Genomic DNA, 21705 nt, shown 5'->3' with positions numbered 1-21705 from the left:
CACACGGTCACACACAACAGACACACACACACAGACATACACATACGCACACATACACTCACACACACACTCACACAGCCACACAAACACACACACACACAAAGACACACACACAGTCACACACACACACACAAAGACACACGCACACAGTCACACACACACACAACAAAGGCACACACACACAGTCTCACACACACACTCAAAGACACAGACAAACACACACAGTCACACACACACACACAAAGAAACACACAGTCACACACACACACCCAAAGACACACAAACAATCTCTCACACTTACACACACACAAAGACAAACACACACTCACTCACACGCACACACACAAAGACACACACACTCACACACACACACAAAGACACACACACACTCACACAGTCATGCACACACACACATACAGACATACACATACGCACACATACACTCACACACAGACTCACACAGCTACACACACACACACACACACAAAGACACACACACAGTCACACACAGACGCACAAAGACACGCGCACACAATCACACATACACACACTCAAACAAACACACACAGACACACACAAAGACACACACAGTCACACACACACAAAGACACACACGCACACAGTCACACATACAACAAAGACACAGACACATTCTCACACACACACAATGACACACACACACTTACACACACAAAGACACACACACACACTCAAAGGCACACACACACTCACACAGTCACACACAGACAGACACACACAGAGAGACACACACACGCACACACACTCACACACAAACAGCTACACACACACACAGCTACACACACACAGACACACACACAGGTGCATGCAGACACACACACAGAAACATACACAAACAGTCACACACACAGACACACAGACACACAGACACACAGACACACAGACACACAGACACTCACACAGCTACACACACACAGCTACACACATACAGCTACACACACATGCACACACACATACACACACACAGATGCACACAGACGCACACAGACACACGCACAGACACACACACACAGTCTCACACACACACACACAAAGCTACACACACAAAGACACACACACACTCACAAATACAGACAAAGACGCACACACACTCACACAGTCACACACAGACAGACACACACGGACGCACACATACACTCACACACACACTCACACAGCTACACACACACACAAAGACACAGACACAGTCACAAACACACACAATAAAGACACACACCATCTCACACACACACATACACACAAAGACACAAACACAGTCACAAACACACACATACACAAAGACACACACACACTCATACACACACACACACAGACACACACTCACACAGTCACACACACACAAAGACACACACGCACACAGTCACACACACAACAAAGACACAGACACACTCTCACACACACACAAAGACACACACACACTCACACACACACAAAGACACACACACACAGGCACATACACACACACAAAGTCACACACACAGAAAGACACACACACACACACATAAAGACACACACGCAGTCACACACACACGCAGACACACACTCACACACAGACAGACACACACACGCACACATACACTCACACACTCACACAGCTACACACACACAAATACACACACAATCACACACACACATAACGACACACACACACACACACACTCACACACACACACAGACACACAAACAGACACACAAACAGTCACACACTCACAAAGACACACACACAATCACACACACCCACAGACACACAAACAGACACACAAACAGACACACACACAAACACACAGACGCACACACACTCACACAGTCACACACACACAGACACACTCACGCACTCACACACACACTCACACACAGTCTCACACAGTCACACACACGCATACACACACATACTCACGCACTCAGACACATACACACACATACAATACACTCACACACACACACATGCACACAGACAACATAGGCACACACACACGGACACATAGTCACACACACACACATGAAGACACACACACAGTCACACATACACACGAAAGACACACAAACACAGTCTCACACACACACACACAAAGACACACACACACACTCAGGCACTCAGACACACACACAAAACACACTCACGCACACACACAGTCAGCACAGGCACACACACAGATAGACAGAAACAGACACACAGACACACACACATGCACACACACACATACACACACACACAAAGACACACACAAAGACACACACCAGTCACATACACACACACAAAGACACACACACACACAATCACACACACACACACGCAAAAATACACACACACTCACACACACACACAAAGAACACACACACTCACACAGACAGACACACACAGACAGACACACACATATGCCCACATACACTCTCTCTCACACACACACACAGGCACACACACTCACACACACACACAAAGACACACACACAGTCACACACAAAGACACACACACTCACACACACACACAAAGACACACACACACACAGTCACATACAGACAGACACACACAGACAGACACACACATGCACACATACACACACAAAGACACACACACACAGTCACATACACACACAAAGACTCACACACACACTCAAAGGCACACACACATTCACACAGTCACACACAGACAGACACACACAGAGAGACACACACACGCACACACACTCACACACAAACAGCTACACACACACACAACTACACACACACACACAGACACACACACAGGCGCACGCAGACACACACACAGAAACACACACAAACAGTCTCACACACACAAACACTCACACACACACACAGCTACACATACACAGCTACACACACACAGCTACACACACACAGCTACACACACATGCACACACACATACACACACACATACACACACACACAGATGCACACAGACGCACACAGACACACGCACATGCACAGACACACACACACAGTCTCACACACACACACAAAGACACACACAGTCACACACACACACACACACACACACAAAGCCATACACACAAAGACACACACACACTCACAAACACAGACAAAGATGCACACACACTCACACAGTCACACACAGACAGACACACACAGACGCACACATACACTCACACACACACTCGCACAGCTACACACACACACAAAGACACAGACACAGTCACAAATACACACAACAAAGACACACACCATCTCTCACACACACATACACACAAAGACACACACACAGTCACAAACACACACATACACAAAGACACACACACACAAAGACACACACTCACACAGTCACACACACACAAAGCCACACACGCACACAGTCTCACACACACAACAAAGACACAGACACACTCTCACACACACACACAAAGACACACACACACTCACACACACACAAAGACACACACACAGTCACATACACACACACAAAGACACACACACACAAAGACACACACACACTCACACACACACACACAATCACACACACACACATAAAGACACACACACAGTCACACACACACACAAAGACACACACACTCACACACACACACACAGACACACACGCACACATACACTCACACACAGACAGACACACACACGCACACATACACTCACACGCTCACACAGCTACACACACACACAAATACACACACACAATCACACACACACATAACGACACACACACACACAGTCACACACACACACACAAAAACACACACACACACACAGTCACACACTCACAAAGACACACACACAATCACACACACACACACAGACACACAAACAGACACACACACACTCACACAGTCACACACACACAGACACATTCACGCACTCACACACACACTCACACACAGTCTCACACAGTCACACACACGCATACACACACACACTCACGCACTCAGACACATACACACACATACAATACAGTCACACATGCACACAGACAACATAGGCACACACACGCGGACACACAGTCACCCACACACACATGAAGTCACACACACAGTCACACATACACACGAAAGACACACACACACAGTCTCACACACACACACACACACACAAAGACACACACACACACTCAGGCACTCAGACACACACACACAAAACACACTCACGCACACACACAGTCAACACAGGCACACACACACAGACATACACAGACAGACAGAAACAGACACACAGACACACACACATGCACACACACACACAAAGACACACACACAGTCACATACACACACACAAAGACACACACACACAGTCACACACACACGCAAAAACACACACACACAGTCACATACACACACACAAAGACACACACACACAGTCACACACACACACACACAAAGACACACATACAAAGACACACACACTCACACACACACACAAAGAACACACTCACTCACACAGTCACACACAGACAGACACACACAGACAGACACACACATACGCCCACATACACTCACACACACACACACACAAAGGCACACACACTCACACACACACACAAAGACACACACACAGACACACACAGACAGACACACACATGCACACATACACACATAAAGACACACACACACAGTCACATACACACACAGTCACATACACACACAAAGACTCTCACACACACACAAAGGCACACACACACTCACACAGTCACACACAGACAGACACACACAGACAGACACACACGCACACACACTCACACACAAACAGCTACACACACACACAGCTACACACACACACACAGACACACACACACACAGGCGCATGCAGACACACACACAGAAACACACACAACAGTCTCACACAGACACACAGACACTCACACACACACAAAGCTATCCGCACACAGCTACACACACATGCACACACACATACACACACATACACACACACACAGATGCACACAGACGTACACAGACACACGCACAGACACACACACACAGTCTCACACACACACACACACAAAGACACACACACACAGTCACACACACACATACACACAAAGACACACACACAAAGACACACACACACTCACAAACACAGACAAAGATGCACACACACTCACACAGTCACATACAGACAGACAGACACACACATACGCACACATACACTCACACACACACTCACACAGCTACACACACACACAAAGACACAGACACAGTCACAAACACACACAACAAAGACACACACCTTCTCACACACACATACACAAAGACACACACACAGTCTCACACACACACACACACACAAAGACACACACACAGTCACAAACACACACATACACAAAGACACACACACACTCATACACACACACACAAACACACACACACACTCACACAGTCACAAACAGACAGACACACACAGACAGGCACACACATGCTCACATACACTCACACACTCACACAGCTACACACACACACAGATACACACACACAAAGACACACACACACACATACACACACACACAGTCACACACACAGACACACAGTCACACACACACATAGTCACACACACACTCACACAGTCACACACAGAGAGACACACACAAACAGACATAAACACACGCATATATACGCTCACACAAACACTCACACAGCTACAGACACACAGGCACACACACACACACAAAGACTCACACACACAAAGACTCACACACACTCACACTCACACACACACACACACACAAAGACACACACACTCACACAGTCACACGCAGACAGACACACACAGCCAGATACACACACGCACACACACTCACACTCACACTCACACAGCTACACACACACAGATACACACACACACACAAAGAAACACACACACACACACACAATCACACACACAACGACACACATAAACACAGTCACACACACACATACACAAAAACACACACACACAGTCACACACACACACACACAAAGACATACACAGTCACACACACACACACAAAGACTCACACACACTCACACACACACACACACACACACAAAGAGACACACACACATTCACACAGTCACACACAGACAGACACACAGAGACAGACAGACACAAACACACACATACACTCACACACACACACATAGTACACACTCACAGACACACACAGACACACAGTCACAGACACACACAGACACACGCATACACAGATGCACGCAGACTCACACACAGACACACACACAGTCTCACACACACAGTTTCACACACACAGACACACACACACAGACACACACACAGACACACGCACACACAGACGCATGCAGACACACACACAGACACACACACACAGTCACACACACACACAGTCACACACACACACACACACACACACACACACACACAGACACACACAGACACACACACACATACAGACAGACAGACGCACGCAGACATACACACAGACACACACACACAGTCTCACACATGCAGACACACACATACACACACACACAGACACACACACAGAGTCTCACACACAGACACACACACACACACACACACACACACACACACACATATACACAGTCACACATCATCATCATCATCATCATAGGCAGTTCCTCCAAGTCGAGGAAGACTTCCTTCCACTCTAAAAGTAAGTTCTTAGGTGGCTAAACAGTCCAATACGGGAATTACAGTCTCTGTCACAGGTGGGACAGATAGTCATTGAGGGAAATGGAGGGTGGGACAGGTTTGCCGCATGCTCCTTCCGCTGCCTGCACTTGCTTTCTGCATGCTCTCGGTGATGAGACCCGAGGTGCTCAGCGCCCTCCCGGATGCACTTCCTCCACTTAGGGCGGTCTTTGGCCAGGGACTCCCAGGTGTCGGTGGGGATGTTGCATTTTATCAAGGAGGCTTTGAGGGTGTCCTTGTAATGTTTCCTCTCTCCACCTTTGGCTCGTTTGCCATGCAGGAGTTCCAAGTAGAGCACTTGCTTTGGGAATCTTGTGTCGGGCATGCGAACAATGTGGCCCGGAGCTGATCAAGTGTGGTCAGTGCTTCAATGCTGAGGATGTTGGCCTGATCGAGGACGCTAACGTTGGTGCGTCTGTCCTCCCAGGGGATTTGCAGGATCTTGCGGAGACATTGTTGATGATATTTCTCCAGCGATTTGAGCTGTCTACTGTATATGGTCCACATCTCTGAGCCATACACGAGGGCGGTTATCACTACAGCCCTGTAGACCATAAGCTTGGTGGTGAATTTGAAGGCGCGATCTTCGAATACTCTTTTATCAGGCGGCCAAAGGCTGCACTGGCGCACTGGAGGCGGTGTTGAATCTCATCGTCGATGTCTACCCTTGCTGATAACAGGCTCCCGAGGTATGGAAAGTGATCCACGTTGTCCAGGGCCACGCCGTGAATCTTGATGACTGGGGGGCAGTGCTGTGTGACAGGGTCAGGTTGGTGGAGGACCTTTGCCTTATGGATGTTTAGCGTAAAACCATGCTTTCGTATGCCTCAGTGAAGGTGTTGACTATGACTTGGAGTTCAGTCTCTGAATGTTTGCAGACACAAGCGTCGTCCACGTACAGTGGCCCGACGACAGAGGTTGGGATGGTCTTGGACCTGGCCTGGAGATGGCGAAGATTGAACAGGTTCCCACTGGTTCTCTAGTTTAGTTCCACTCCAGCGGGGAACTTGTTGAGCATGAGGTGGAGCATTGCAGTGAGGAAGATTAATAAGCAGATTGGGACGATGACGCAACCCTGCTTGACCCCGGTCCGGACGTAGATTGGGTCTGTAATGGATCTGTTGGTCAGGATCACGGCCTGCATGTCATCATGGAGCAGGCGGAGGATGGTGACGAACCTTTGAGGGCAGCAGAAACGGAGGAGGACGTTCCATAGACCCTCGCGGTTGACAGTGTCAAAGGCCTTTGTAAGGTCGAAGAAGACCATGTATAATGGCTGGCGCTGTTCCCTGCATTTTCCTGCAGGTGTCGCACTGCAAAAATCATGTCCATTGTGCCCCGTAGTGGACGGAATCCACACTGTGACTCCGGGAGGAGCTCCTCGGCCACAGGGAGAAGGCAGTTGAGGAGGATTCTAGCGACAACTTTCCCAGTGGCTGATAACGGAGATTCCTCTGTAGTTGCCGCAGTCGGACTTGTTCCCTTTTCTAAAGATGGTCACAATCACTGCATCTGAGATCTCCCGGCATACTCTCCTCCATCCAGATGTGCCAATAGTGCCTCTCCGCCATACTTTAGTGCTTCAGTGGTGATTCCATCCGCTCCCTTTGCCTTGTTGTTCTTGAGCTGATGGATGGCCTTTTTTTTCTACATTGTGCAGGGCTAGGGTTTTGCCGAGATGGTGGTGGGTCGCATGCTGTGGGATGGAGTCAAGGACACTCGAGTCAAAGGCAGAGTCTCGGTTAAGTGGACTAAGAAAATAGATTAAAGTGCAGGACGGTTGATGATCAGTGCTGTACACTTAAGGAGAAACTTCACAATGCTCAAGAAAAATATATTCCATTGAGGAGGAAAAGGTGTAAAAGAAAAGATAGCCATCCGTGGCTAAAGAAATAAAGGGCATACAAAGTGGTCAAAACTAGTGGGAGGACAGAAGATTGGGAAACTTTTAAAAGCCAGCAATGATTTTAAAAATGATTAAGAAAGGGAGGATAGACTATGAAAGTAAACTAGCACAAAATATAAAAACAGATAGCAAGAGTTTCTATTGGTATATAAAAAGGAAAAGAGTGGCTAAAGTAAATGTTGGTCCCTTAGAGGATGAGAACGGGGAATTAGTAATGGGGAACATGGAGATGGCAGAAACTCTGAACAAATATTTTGTATCAGTCTTTACGGTAGAGGACACTAACAATATCCCAATAGTGGATAGTCAAGGGGCTATAGGTGGGGAGGAACTTAACACAATCACAATCACTAAGGAGGTGGTACTCAGTAAGATAATGGGATTAAAGGCGAATAAATCCCCCGGACCTGATGGCTTGCATCCTCAGGTCTTAAGAGAAGTAGCGGCAAGGATAGTGGATGCATTGGTTGTAATTTACCAAAATTCCCTGGATTCTGGGGAGGTCCCAGCAGATTGGAAAACTGCAAATGTAACGCCCCTATTTCAAAAAGGAGGCAGACAAAAAGCAGGAAACTATAGACCAGTTAGCCTAACATCTGTGGTTGGGAAAATGTTGGAGTCCATTATTAAAGAAACAGTAGCAGGACATTTGGAAAAGCATAATTCAGTCAGGCAGAGTCAGCATGGATTTATGAAGGGGAAGTCATGTTTGGAAAATTTGCTAGAATTCTTTGACGATGTAACGAACAGGGTGGATAAAGGGGAACCAGTGGATGTGGTGCATTTGGATTTCCAGAAGGCATTTGACAAGGTGTCACATAAAAGGTTACTGCACAAGATAAAAGTTCACGGGGTTGGGGGTAATATATTAGCATGGATAGAGAATTGGCTAAATAACAGAAAACAGAGAGTCAGGATAAATTCTTGGTTTGTCAATCAGTAACTAGTGGGGTGCCGCAGGGATCAGTGCTGGGACTCCAACTATTTACAATCTATATTAACGACTTGTAAGAAGGGACTGAGTGTAACGTAGCCAAGTTTGCTGATGATACAAAAGTGGAAGGAAAAGCAATGTGTGATGAGGACACAAAAAATCTGGAAAAGGACATAGACAGGCTAAGTGAGTGGGCAAAAATTTGGCAGATGGAGGATAATGTTAGAAAGTGTGAGGTCATGCACTTTGGCAGAAAAAAATCAAAGAGCAAGTTATTATTTAAATGGAGAAAAATTGCAAAGTGCTGCAGTACAGCAGGACCTGGGGGTCCTGGTGCATGAAACACAAAAGGTTAGTATGCAGGTACAGCAAGTGATCCGGAAGGCCAATGGAATCCTGGCATTTATTGCAAAGGGAATGGAGTATAAAAGCAGGGAAGTCTTGCTACAGTTATACAGGGTATTGGTGAGGCCACACCTGGAATACTGCGTACAGTTTTGGTTTCTATATTTACGAAAGGATATACTTGCTTTGGAGGCAGTTCAGAGAAGGTTCACTAGGTTGATTCCAGGATGAGGGGGTTGACTTATGAAGAAATGTTGAGTAGGTTCTACACATTGGAATTCAGAAGAATGAGAGGTGATCTTATCGAAACATGTAAGATTATGAGGGGGCTTGACAAAGTGGATGCAGAGAGGATGTTTCCACTGATGGGGGAGACTAGGACTAGAGGGCATGATCTTAGAATAAGGGACTGCCCATTTAAAACTGAGATGAGGAGGAATTTCTTCTCTCAGAGGGTTGTAAATCTGTGGAATTCGCTGCCTCAGAGAGCTGTGGAAGCTGGGACATTGAATATATTTAAGGCAGAGATAGACAGCTTCTTAAACGATAAAGGAATAAGGGGTTATGGGGAGCGTGCAGGGAAGTGGAGCTGAGTCCATGATCGGATCAGCCATGATCGTTGTTATGTCTGCAATTACCATCAAATAACTCCACGAGGCCTTGTACTGTGAGTAAGAGCTGTGTGACTTCAGTCTATTTAATATGACTGTAAAGTGAGGGGCAGCATGGCTGGCTGCCTTTTATATGCCCCTGCACACCTGGGCAGGAAACCTCTGGGGCCCTCCAACCGCAGCGCCCTCAGGTGGTACATTGTACATAGTTACATAGTGAATACAAAGAGTTTGTATACATGACAATCGTATTAAATGGCGGAGCAGGCTCGAGGGGCCGTATAGCCTACCCCTGCTCCTATTTCTTATGTTCTTATATTCTTATCTTCGAAGTGCTCCTTCCAGCGGGTCTTGACTGCCTCAGTGTCCTTGATCACACACACAGACACACACATACACACACACACACAGACCCACACACACACACACACAGTCACACATCATCATCATAGGCAGTCCTTCAAATTCGAGGAGGTCTTGCTTCCACTCGCTAACAGTGAGTTCTCAGGTGACTGTTGTCCAATACGGGTGGGACAGATAGGACGGTCTTGGATCTGGCCTGGAGATGACGGAGGTTCTATAGTTTAGTTCCACTCCAGCGGGGAACTTGTGGAGCGTGAGGTGGAGCATTGCAGCGAGGAAGATTGAGAAGAGGGTTGGCGCAATGACGCAGCCCTGCTTGACTCTGGTCCGTGTAGGAGTTCCAAGTAGAGCGCTTGCTTTGGGAGTCTTGTGTCAGGCATGCGAACAATGTGGCCCACCCAACGGAGCTGGTCGAGTGTGGTCAGTGCTTCGATGTTGGCCTGATCGAGGACACTAACGTTGGAGCGTCTGTCTCCCAGGGGATTTAAGGATCTTGCGGAGACATCATTGGTGGTATTTCTCCAGCAATTTGAGGTGTCTATTGTATATGGCCCACGTCTCTGAGCCATACAGGAGGGCGGGTATCACTACAGCCCTGTAGACCATGAGCTTGGTGCCAGATTTGAGGGCCTGATCCTCAAACCATCTATTCCTCAGGCTGCCGAAGGCTGCACTGGCGCACCGGAGGCGATGTTGAACCTCGTCGTCGATGTCTGCCCTTGCTGATAATAGGCTCTCGAGGTCTGGAAAGTGGTCCACATTGTCCAGGGCCACGCCGTGAATCTTGATGACTGGCAGGTAGTGCTGTGTGGCGGGGTCAGGTTCGTGCAAGACCTACCCTTGTCTTGCGGATGTTTCGTGTAAGGCCTTGGTGAAGATGTTGACTATATCCTGGAGTTCAGCCTCTGAGTGTGCGCAGACGCAGGCGTCGTCCACATACTGTAGCTTGACGACAGAGGTTGACGCAGCCCTGTTTGACCCCGGTCCGGATGTGGATTGGGTCTGTAATGGATCCATTGGTCAGGATCACGGCCTGCATGTCTTTGTGAAGCAGGCGGAGGATGGTGATGAACTTTTGGGGGCATCCGAAATGGAGGAGGACACTCCATAGAGCCTTGCTGTTGACACTGTCAAAGGCCTTTGTAAGGTCAAAGAAGGCCATGTACAATGGTTGGTGTGGCTCCCTGCATTTTTCTTGCAGCTGTCACGCTGTAAAAATCATGTCTGCTGTACCGCGTAGAGGACGAAATCCACACTGTGACTCCGGGAGGAGCTCCTCGGCCACAGGGAGAAGACAGTTGAGGAGGACTCGAGCGACGGTTTTTCCAGTGGCTGATAGAAGGGAGATTCCCCTGTAGTTGCTGCAGTCGGACTTGTCCTCTTTTTTTAAAGATGGTCACGGTCACTGCATCCCTGAGATCTCTGAGATGAGGTCATGCATTCGCACCAACAGTGCCTCTCCGCCATACTTCAGTGCCTCAGCGGGGATTCCATCCGCTCCCATTGCCTTGTTGTTCTTGAGCTGGCGGATGGCCTTTTCTACTCGTGCAGGGCTGGGGTTCTGCTGAGGTGGTGGCAGGTAGCATGCTGTGGGATGGAGTCAAGGACACTCACATCGAAGGCAGAGTCTCGGTTAAGGAGATCTTCAAAGTGCTCTTTCCAACGGGTCCTGACTGCCTCGGTGTCCTTGATGACACACAGTCACACACACAGACACACAGACACACACACACACACACACACACACACACACACACACAGTCACACACAGACACACAGAAACACACACACATAGACACACACAAACATGCACACACAGCCACACACACGCAGACACACACACGCAGACACACACAGACACAGGCATACACAGACACACACAGACACACATACAGACACGCACAGACACACACACACACGCACAGACACGCACAGTCACACACACAGACACGCACAGACACACACAGACACACACGCGCAGACACACACACGCAGACACAGACACACGCAGACACACACAGACACATGCACAGTCACAGAGACACACACAGACACACACACACGCAGACACACACACACGCAGACACACACAGACACACCCACACACACGCAGACACACACAGACACACGCACAGACACACACACACAGACACGCACAGTCACAGACACACACAGACACACACACACACATACACACACGCACAGTCACACACACAGACACACACACAGACACACACACACAGACACACGCAGATACACACAGACATGCACAGTCACACAGACACACACAGATACACACACACACATACACACACACACACACACACACACAGATACAGACATAGGCACAGACACACACACACACAGATACACACACAGACACACAGACACACACACACACACACACACACACACACACAGTCACACAAAGACACACTCTTCTTCATAGGCAAGCATGACTTGCTTACACATTAAAAATGAGTTCTCAGGTGACTGAAGAGTCCAGTGCGGGATCTACAGTCTATGTCACAGACAGTGGTTGGAGGAACGCGAGGTTGGGGAGTCTGGTTTGCCACACGTTCCTTCCGCTGCCTGCGCTTGTTTTCGGCACGCTCTCGGCGATGCTAAATGCCCTCCAAGATGCACTTCCTCCACTTAGTCTTTGGCCAGGGACTCCAAAGTGTCAGTGGGGATGTTACACTTTATCAGGGAGGCTTTGAGGGTGTCCCTGTAACGTTTCCTCTGCCCAGCTTTGGCTCACTTGCCGTGTAGGAGTTCCGAGTAGAGCGCTTACTTTGGGAGTCTCGTGTCGGGCATGCGGACGATGTGGCCCACTCAGCGGAGCTGGTCGAGTGTGGTCAGTGCTTCAATGCTGGGGATATTGGCCTGAGCGAGAACACTACGTTGGTGCGTCTCTCCTCCCAGTGAATTTGCAGGATCTTGCGGAGGCAGCGCTGGTGGTATTTCTCCACCGTTTTGAGGTGCCTACTGTACATGGTCCACGTCTCTGAAGCATATAGGAGGGTGGTTATCACCACTGCCCTGTAGACCATGAGCTTGGTGCCAGTTTGATAGCAAGGCACGAGCTGAATAGGACTTTCTTAGCCAGGTCTTGGAGTGCTCCGGCATTGATTTTCCTGCAGCATAGTTTCTGTTGACGCCACTGTTTTGGGGCTACATTGATGGTGATGACAGAGCGGATTAGGCAGTAGTCCATCCAGCAGTTGTCAGCTCCTGTCGTGGCACAGGTGATGTGGGCGTCCTTGTGGTCCGTCACTCGGACGATGACATAGTCTAACAGATGCCAGTGCTTGGAGTGAGGATGTTGCCATGAAGCTTTGTATTTGTCCTTCTGACGGAACAGGGTATAGGTTATGACGAGGTCGTCCGCTAAGCATTTCGTCAGGAGGCGGGTGCCATTGGAGTTAGCTTTCCCTACCTCCTCTCTGCCAATCACACCTTCCCAGAGGTCAGTGTCCTTTCCAACTCTGGCGTTAAAGTCACTGAGGAGGATCAGCTTGTCGCCCATTGGGACTTAGGATAGGGATTGTTCGAGGCTGGAATAAAATTCCTCTTTTGACTTGTCTGTAGCTTCCAGCGTTGGGGCATACGCGCTGATGACCGAAGTGCACTGGTTCTGGGCTAGGGTGAGCCAAAGGGTCATGAGGCGTTTGTTTATCTCACAGGGGGTGTCATGTATTCAACCAGCATTGTAACCCATGTATAAACTGATCTAAGTTGTACACCGTGAGAACACTGACCACTAGGTGGGAGACACTCCTAACCTGGACCTCAGGTATAAAAGGGGAAGCTCCACCCACCTTCATCACTTGAGTGCTAAGGAATAAAGGACAGGTCACAGACTGACCTTCTCTCAAGCATGGGCTTCGTGTGCATTTATACTGTGTAGTAAGGATGTATCAATGGCGACAAGAAACTGGGATTTAAACCACACGAGCATGGCCACGAGCAGAACAGACGAGAGGTACTGTGTTAAGGAATGGTTGGGACAGAGATTAAACATTGTTAAAGCAGCACACAGTTCTCCAGGCAGACAAGAGCAGTCAGGCATGCCCCAACATGTAGTCGAACCCAGAGGGGGAGTTCGACAGAGACAATGGCAAGCTGAACGGTGATTCACGCCATTGCAAGGGACAATGCGGCCAGTAATGGGGCCATCAGCACCTGTTAATGGTGCACTCAAGGACAATAACAGGGGCAGTCAGGGACGATTGACTGGCAAGGGACCTTTTGTTTCAAACTGCAACTCATACTGGAGGCGTGGAGGCATACATTCAGCCAGAGTTTGCAGAGATGAGCAAAATACCTGCAGAAATTGCAGAAATGGACACTGGGGGATATCGCTGGAAGCTGAAGTTCAGCGAGTTCATGTGGAGCACGTATACAGTTCATACACCAGGACGTCACCGATAATGATGAACGTGCTCCTCAATGGCATCCCAGTATCAATGGAGTTACACGGGTATCAAACAGTTCGAAAACTTGTGGGCATCCAAGGCTAGGAGTCCAAAATTATCGCCGATTGACGCACAGCTACGGACTTACACAAAGCAGATCATTCCGGTGCTAGGCAGCACCACGGTAGTCGTGACCCACAAAGATTCGGAGAACAGGTTGCCACTCTGGATTGTCCCAGGGGACGTTCCCGCACTACTGGGGAGGAGTTGGCTTGCTGTCATGAACTGGAAATGGGGCGATGTCAATGCAATTTCCTCTGTGGAGCGAGTATCATGCTCACAGGTCCTGGACAAATTTGACTCATTATTTCAACACGGCATTGGCACTTTCATGGGGGCCAAGGTAGTGATTCACATAAACCCGGACGCCAGACCAGTACACCACAAGGCCAGAGCGGTGCCGTACGTGATGCGGGAAAAGATAGAAGGCGAATTGGACCGTCTGTTGAAGGAAGGCATCATCTCGCCAGTCGAATTCAGTGATTGGGCGAGCCCGATTGTGCCGGTGCTCAAGGCGGATGGGTTGGTCAGGATATGTGGCGATTACAAGGCCACCATCAATCGGGTGTCACTCCAAGACCAGTACCCGCTACCGAGAGTGGAGGACCTCTTTGCGACGCTATCCGGTGGCAAACTTTTTTCATAATTGGACCTGACCTCAGCTTACATGACCCAGGAGCTGGCGAGTGAGTCAAAGAAGCTGACCACCATCACGACACACAAGGGGTTGTTTGAGTACAACAGATGTCCGTTCGGGATTTGCTCGGCCACCGCGATCTTCCAACGAAATATGGAAAGCCTCCTCAAGTCGATTCCAGGGACGGTGGTTTTTCAGGACGACATCCTCATCACGGGTTACGATACTGAAGAACACCTCCACAACCTGGAGGAGGTGCTATGCAGACTGGACCGGGTAGGTCTGCGACTTAAAAAGGCGAAGTGCGTCTTCCTAGAGGTAGAATTCCTGGGGATGAGGGTAGCAGCAGACGGGATCAGCCCTACTGCATCCAAGACGGAAGCGATCTAGAGAGCACCCAGACCCCGTAACACGAAGGAGCTGCGTTCGTTCCTGGGGCTCCTGAACTATTTTGGTAACTTTCTTCCCAAATTGAGCACGCTGCTAGAGCCGCTACACGTGCTCCTATGCAAAGGTCGCGAATGGGTCTGGGGAGACAGCCAGGAAAGGGCTTTTAATAGAGCACGCAATTTGTTATGTTCCAACAATCTGTTAACGCTATATGACCCATGTAAGAAACTTGTGTTAACGTGCGATGCGTCGTCTTATGGTGTCGGGTGTGTGTTGCAGCATGTCAATGCCAAGGGTCAGTTACAGCCGGTAGCTTATGCCTCCAGGAGTCTGTCCCAGGCAGAAAGGGGCTACGGGATGGTAGAAAAGGAGGCGCTCGCATGTGTATATGCGGTAAACAAAATGCACAACTACCTGTTTGGCAGAACATTTGAGCTGGAGACAGATCACAAACCCCTAACGTCCCTTTTGGCCGACAACAAGGCCATAAATGCAAACGTATCGGCCCGCATACAGAGGTGGGCACTCACGTTAGCTGCCTATGACTACACAATTCGGCACAGACCGGGCACCGAAAACTGCGCCGATGCACTCAGCAGGCTCCCACTAGCTACCACTGAGGGGGCTACCAAGCATGGTGCTGAGATGGTCATGGCTGTTGAAGCTTTCGGAAGCGAAGGCTCACCCGTGACAGCCCGTCAGATTAAAGCCTGGACAAATAGAGACCCGCTATGTCTCTAGTCAAGAAATGTGTCCTGAATGGGGACTGGGCAGCCACATACAGGGCATGCCCTGAGAAATTTAAACCATTTCACAGGCGCAAGGATGAACTCTCGATTCAGGCCAATTGCCTACTGTGGGGAAACAGCGTAGTCATGCCCCAGATGGGCAGAGAGCTGTTCATCAGAGAACTCCACAATGGGCACCCGGGCATTGTCACGATGAAGGCAATTGCCAGGTCACACGTTTGGTGGCCAGGGATAGACGCAGATCTGGAACTTTGTGTTCGCAGGTGCAACACGTGTGCCCAGCTGGGCCATGCGCCCAGGGAAGCCCCCCTTAGCCCCTGGCCATGGCCCACCAAGCCTTGGTCACGCATCCATGTGGACTACGCAGGTCCTTTCACGGGGAAAATGTTTTTGGTTGTAGTAGACGCCTATTCCAAATGGATCGAGTGTGACATTTTAAATTCAAGCACATCCTCTGCCATGGTAGAAAGTCTACGGGCAATGTTCGCCGCCCACGGTCTACCGGACATCTTGGTCAGCGACAATGGCCCGTGCTTCACAAGCACTGAATTCCAGGACTTCATGGCAGGCAATGGAATTAACCATGTTAGAACGGCACCGTTCAAACCGGCCTCAAATGGCCAGGCAGAACGAGCAGTGCAGATAATCAAACAGGAGATGCTCAGATTCCAAGGGGGTTCTCTACAAACCCGCTTATCACGCCTCCTGTTGGCCTATAGATCCCGACCACACTCGCTCACAGGGGTTCCACCGCAGAGCTACTAATGAAAAGGACGCTCAAAACCCGATTATCCCTTATACACCCCACCATGAAAGAAATTGTCGAGAGCAGGCGCCAGTCACAATATCACTACCATGACAGGAATGCGAGGGCGCGATGTATTGATGTAAATGATCCTGTTTTTGTCCTCAACTACGCTGCAGGGCCAAAATGGCTCGCAGGCACTGTGGTTGCCAAAGAGGGAAATAGGATTCTGGTAGTTAAACTTACCAATGGACAAATCTGCCGCAAACATGTGGATCAAACAAAAAGGAGGTTCAGCAACCCCATAGAAGAAGCAGAGGAAGAACACGATATAGAGTTCACTCCACCACAGGTGACCGAACACCGGAACCAAAGGGAGGAGAGCCCAGTCACTGTGGGCAGTCCGGACAGGCCTGAGGCACCGCAAACAACAGACACTCAGGCCAGCACCCAACAACCGGAGCCCCAACTCAGGCGCTCTACAAGGGAGCGTAAACCACCAGAGAGACTTAACCTGTGATCCCAATAAGACTTTGGGGGGGAGGTGATGTCATGTATTCAACTAGCATTGTAACCCATGTATAAACTGACCTAAGTTGTACACCGTGAGAACATTGACCACTAGGTGGGAGACACTCCTAACCTGGACCTTCAGGTATAAAAGGGGAAGCTCCACCCACCTTCATCACTTGAGTGCTAAGGAATAAAGGACAGGTCACAGACTGACCTCTCAAGCATGGGCCTCGTGTGCATTTATACTGTGTAGTAAGGACGTATCAGGGGGAATCTTTGAGACGGCCCACTAGCTGTTTTTTACGGGGAAGCCAACCCAAGGGTGGTGGTGATCTTCCTCTGGTTTGCTGTTCCAGAAGAAGGTGTAATCATCACCTTGTTCCTTGAGCTGGCCTTCCCCTGCCCGCCGGGTCTCGCTCAGGGGGTTGATGTCGATGTTGCAGCGCCTGAGTTCCTGGGCAACAATAGCTTAATGCGTTCTGGTCTGTCACTGTTGGGGTTGTCCATGAGGGTCCTGACATTCCAGGGTGGAAAATGCCTGTGTGTCTATTCTTTTAACGTGGGCTGGCCATTGCACACCAGCGACCACACAGGCTTGACAGAGCTAGGTCTTGGTCCAGTGGCAAGGGTCTGCTTTATGGGCCTAGTTCTTACACACACGGATACTCCTCCTTCCTCCTTCCTCCTTTCCCCAGGGACTCTCTCCTTGAGATTCACTTTGTAGTCCTCATGGCACCTCGCTGTTGGCCCGTGCTGTTTCTTTGCTGGGCCACTCCTTGGCCTCAACCTCGCCACTCGTGGGCTTCTGACCTCTGCTCTGGGCCCCGACTTCCTCTCTTCCCAATCTGGGCCCTGACCTCCAACCTCCGACTCCTCCTGGGCCCTGACCTCTGACCTCCAACTCCTCCTGGGCCCCAACTTCCAACCTCCAACTCCTCCAGGGCCAGAACCTCCGACCCTTCCCGGGTCCTGACCTCCGACGTCTCCTGGGCCCCGACCTCCAACTCCTTCTGGACCCCTGACCTCTGACCTCCAACTCCTCCTGGACCCCCGACCTCCGACCTCTGACTCCTCCTGGGCCCCGACCTCCAACTCCTCCACACAGACACACATACAGAGCTGGATTAAGGGGGGGCAGATGGGGCAGTCTCTTAGGGCCCAAGCCTAGAGTGGGGCCATACAGGGCTGAATTAAGGGTAAAGGTAAACAGTGTTGACCAAAGTGAGGTAGTATGAGTGGGCTGAAGCCGCTATTATTCTCGACGTGGCGTAAACAGACTCTGGATGGCAATTTTTAGAGATGTATTCTGTACACCAATCATGGAATCACAGAAATTTACAGCACAGAAGGAGGCCATTCCAGCCTATCGTGTCCGTGCCGGCCGACCAAGAGCTATCCAGCCTAATCCCACTTTCCAGCTCTGGGTCCGTAGCCCTGTAGGTTACGGCACTTTAAGTCCACATCCAAATACTTTTTAAATGTGGTGAGAGTATCTGCCTCTACCACCCTTTCAGGCAGTGAGTTCCAGACCCCCACCACTCTCTGGGTGAAGACATTTCCCCTCAAATCCCCTCTAAACCTCCCCCCAATTACTTTAAATGTATGCCCTCTGGTTGTTGACCCCTCTGCCAAGGGAAACGGGTCCTTCCTATCCACTCTATCCAGGCCCCTCATCATTTTATACATCTCAGTCAGGTCTCTCCTCAGCCTCCTCTGTTCCAAGGAAAATAGACCCAGCATCTCCAATCTTTCCTCATAGCCAAAATTCTCCAGTCCTGGCAACATCCTCGTAAATCTCCTCTGTACCCTCTCCAGTGCAATCATATATTTCCTGTAATGTGGTGACCAGAACTGCACACAGTACTCCAACTGTGGCCCAACCAGTGTTTTATACAGTTCAAGCATAACTTCCTTGCTCTTGTATTCCATGCCTTGACTAATAAAGGCAAGTATTCCGTATGCCTTCTTAACCACCTGATCTACCTGGCCTGCTACCTTCAGGGATCTGTGGACCTGCACTCCAAGGTCCCTTTGTTCCTCTACACTTCTCAGTGTCCAACCATTTAATGTGTATTCCCTTGCCTTGTTAGACCTTCCCAAATGTATTACCTCACACAATCATCCTATTACATAGGAAGTTATTAAATTGATTGCAGAGGTATGCATGTAATGATGATTTGTTCTTGCTGTGTGTTTGTGAACAGTATAAGAAGCTTTTTGAAGACGGCCAGAATAAACTGGATCTGCATCATCGTTTTTTGGCTGGTTCGCTTGCTGGGGCAACAGCTCAGACCATCATCTACCCAATGGAGGTAGGGGCTCACACAGCGTGCTCTCGTCTTGGGAAGACTGAAACTAAAATTCGAGGTGCTGCCGAGGGAGATGTCTCAGTTGGCGGGTGCTTATAAACATGGTCGGAAGAAATCCGCCTGCAATTACTGGCTTCCCTTTTCAACTCGGCTAATGAGTCCTCTTCAAACGCATATCAGTTGCCTTTGTAGATGTTTAAAGGGAGGCTAGCGGGCCAGTGTGTCTATGGTAAATGTATAGCACGTGGTGTCAAACTCCGCCAATCAGATCTGCAGGAGCCCAGGCCTGCTCCATGGACTCTGATACGAGCAGATTGTCAAAGAAATGGTGGCACCAGAAATGACGAAGGAAGGGCAGCCAGTCCGATTCATATAAGAACATAAGAAATAGGAGCAGGTGTAGGCCATTCGGCCCCTCGAGCCTGCTCCGCCATTTAATACGATCATGGCTGATCTGATCATGGACTCAGGTCCACTTTCCTGCCCGCTCCCCTTATTCCCTTATCGGTTAAGAAACTGTCTATCTCTGTCTTAAATATATTCAATGTCCCGGCTTCCACAGCTTTCTGAGGCAGCGAATTCCACAGATTTACAACCCTCAGAGAAGAAATTCCTCCTCATCTCAGTTTTAAATGGGCAGCCCCTTATTCTAAGATCATGCCCCCTAGTTCTCGTCTCCCCCATCAGTGGAAACATCCTCTCTGCATCCACCTTGTCAAACCCCCTCATAATCGTATACATTTCGATAAGATCACCTCTCATTCTTCTGAATTCCAATGAGTAGAGGCCCAACCTACTCAACCTTTCCTCGTACGTCAACCCTCTCATCTCCCGAATCAACCTAGTTGTTCCGTGACCCCGGTGTGCGCGGGCTATGGTGAAACAGCCCACTGTCCCAGTCCGTCTGAGAAGCTCTTTAGACAAAGTGAGAGAGATCTGCTCGTGGCCATAGAGCGATCTCACCTGATCGGGAGTCAGCACCTTAGAATCGTATAGAATCAGACAACCTTACAGCACAGAAGGAGGCCCTTCGGCTCGC

At 49.3% G+C, this 21705-nt stretch overlaps 1 protein-coding gene across 1 annotated transcript in view; it reads left to right on the top strand.

Annotated features, from left to right (window-relative positions):
• The window catches only part of LOC139233572 (mitochondrial adenyl nucleotide antiporter SLC25A24-like), a 35112-nt gene that overhangs the window by 4593 nt on the left and 8814 nt on the right, over positions 1-21705 (top strand). The window contains exon 3 of the mRNA XM_070863972.1: positions 20562-20669. Within this exon, the coding sequence (XP_070720073.1) occupies positions 20562-20669 (108 nt within the window). The remainder of the gene's footprint in view (positions 1-20561; positions 20670-21705) is intronic.

The sequence above is a fragment of the Pristiophorus japonicus genome, chromosome 21 (genome assembly GCF_044704955.1).
Source record: "Pristiophorus japonicus isolate sPriJap1 chromosome 21, sPriJap1.hap1, whole genome shotgun sequence".
In the NCBI taxonomy this organism is placed as follows: Eukaryota; Metazoa; Chordata; class Chondrichthyes; family Pristiophoridae; genus Pristiophorus; species Pristiophorus japonicus.
This window is presented reverse-complemented; position numbering and strand designations above follow the sequence as displayed.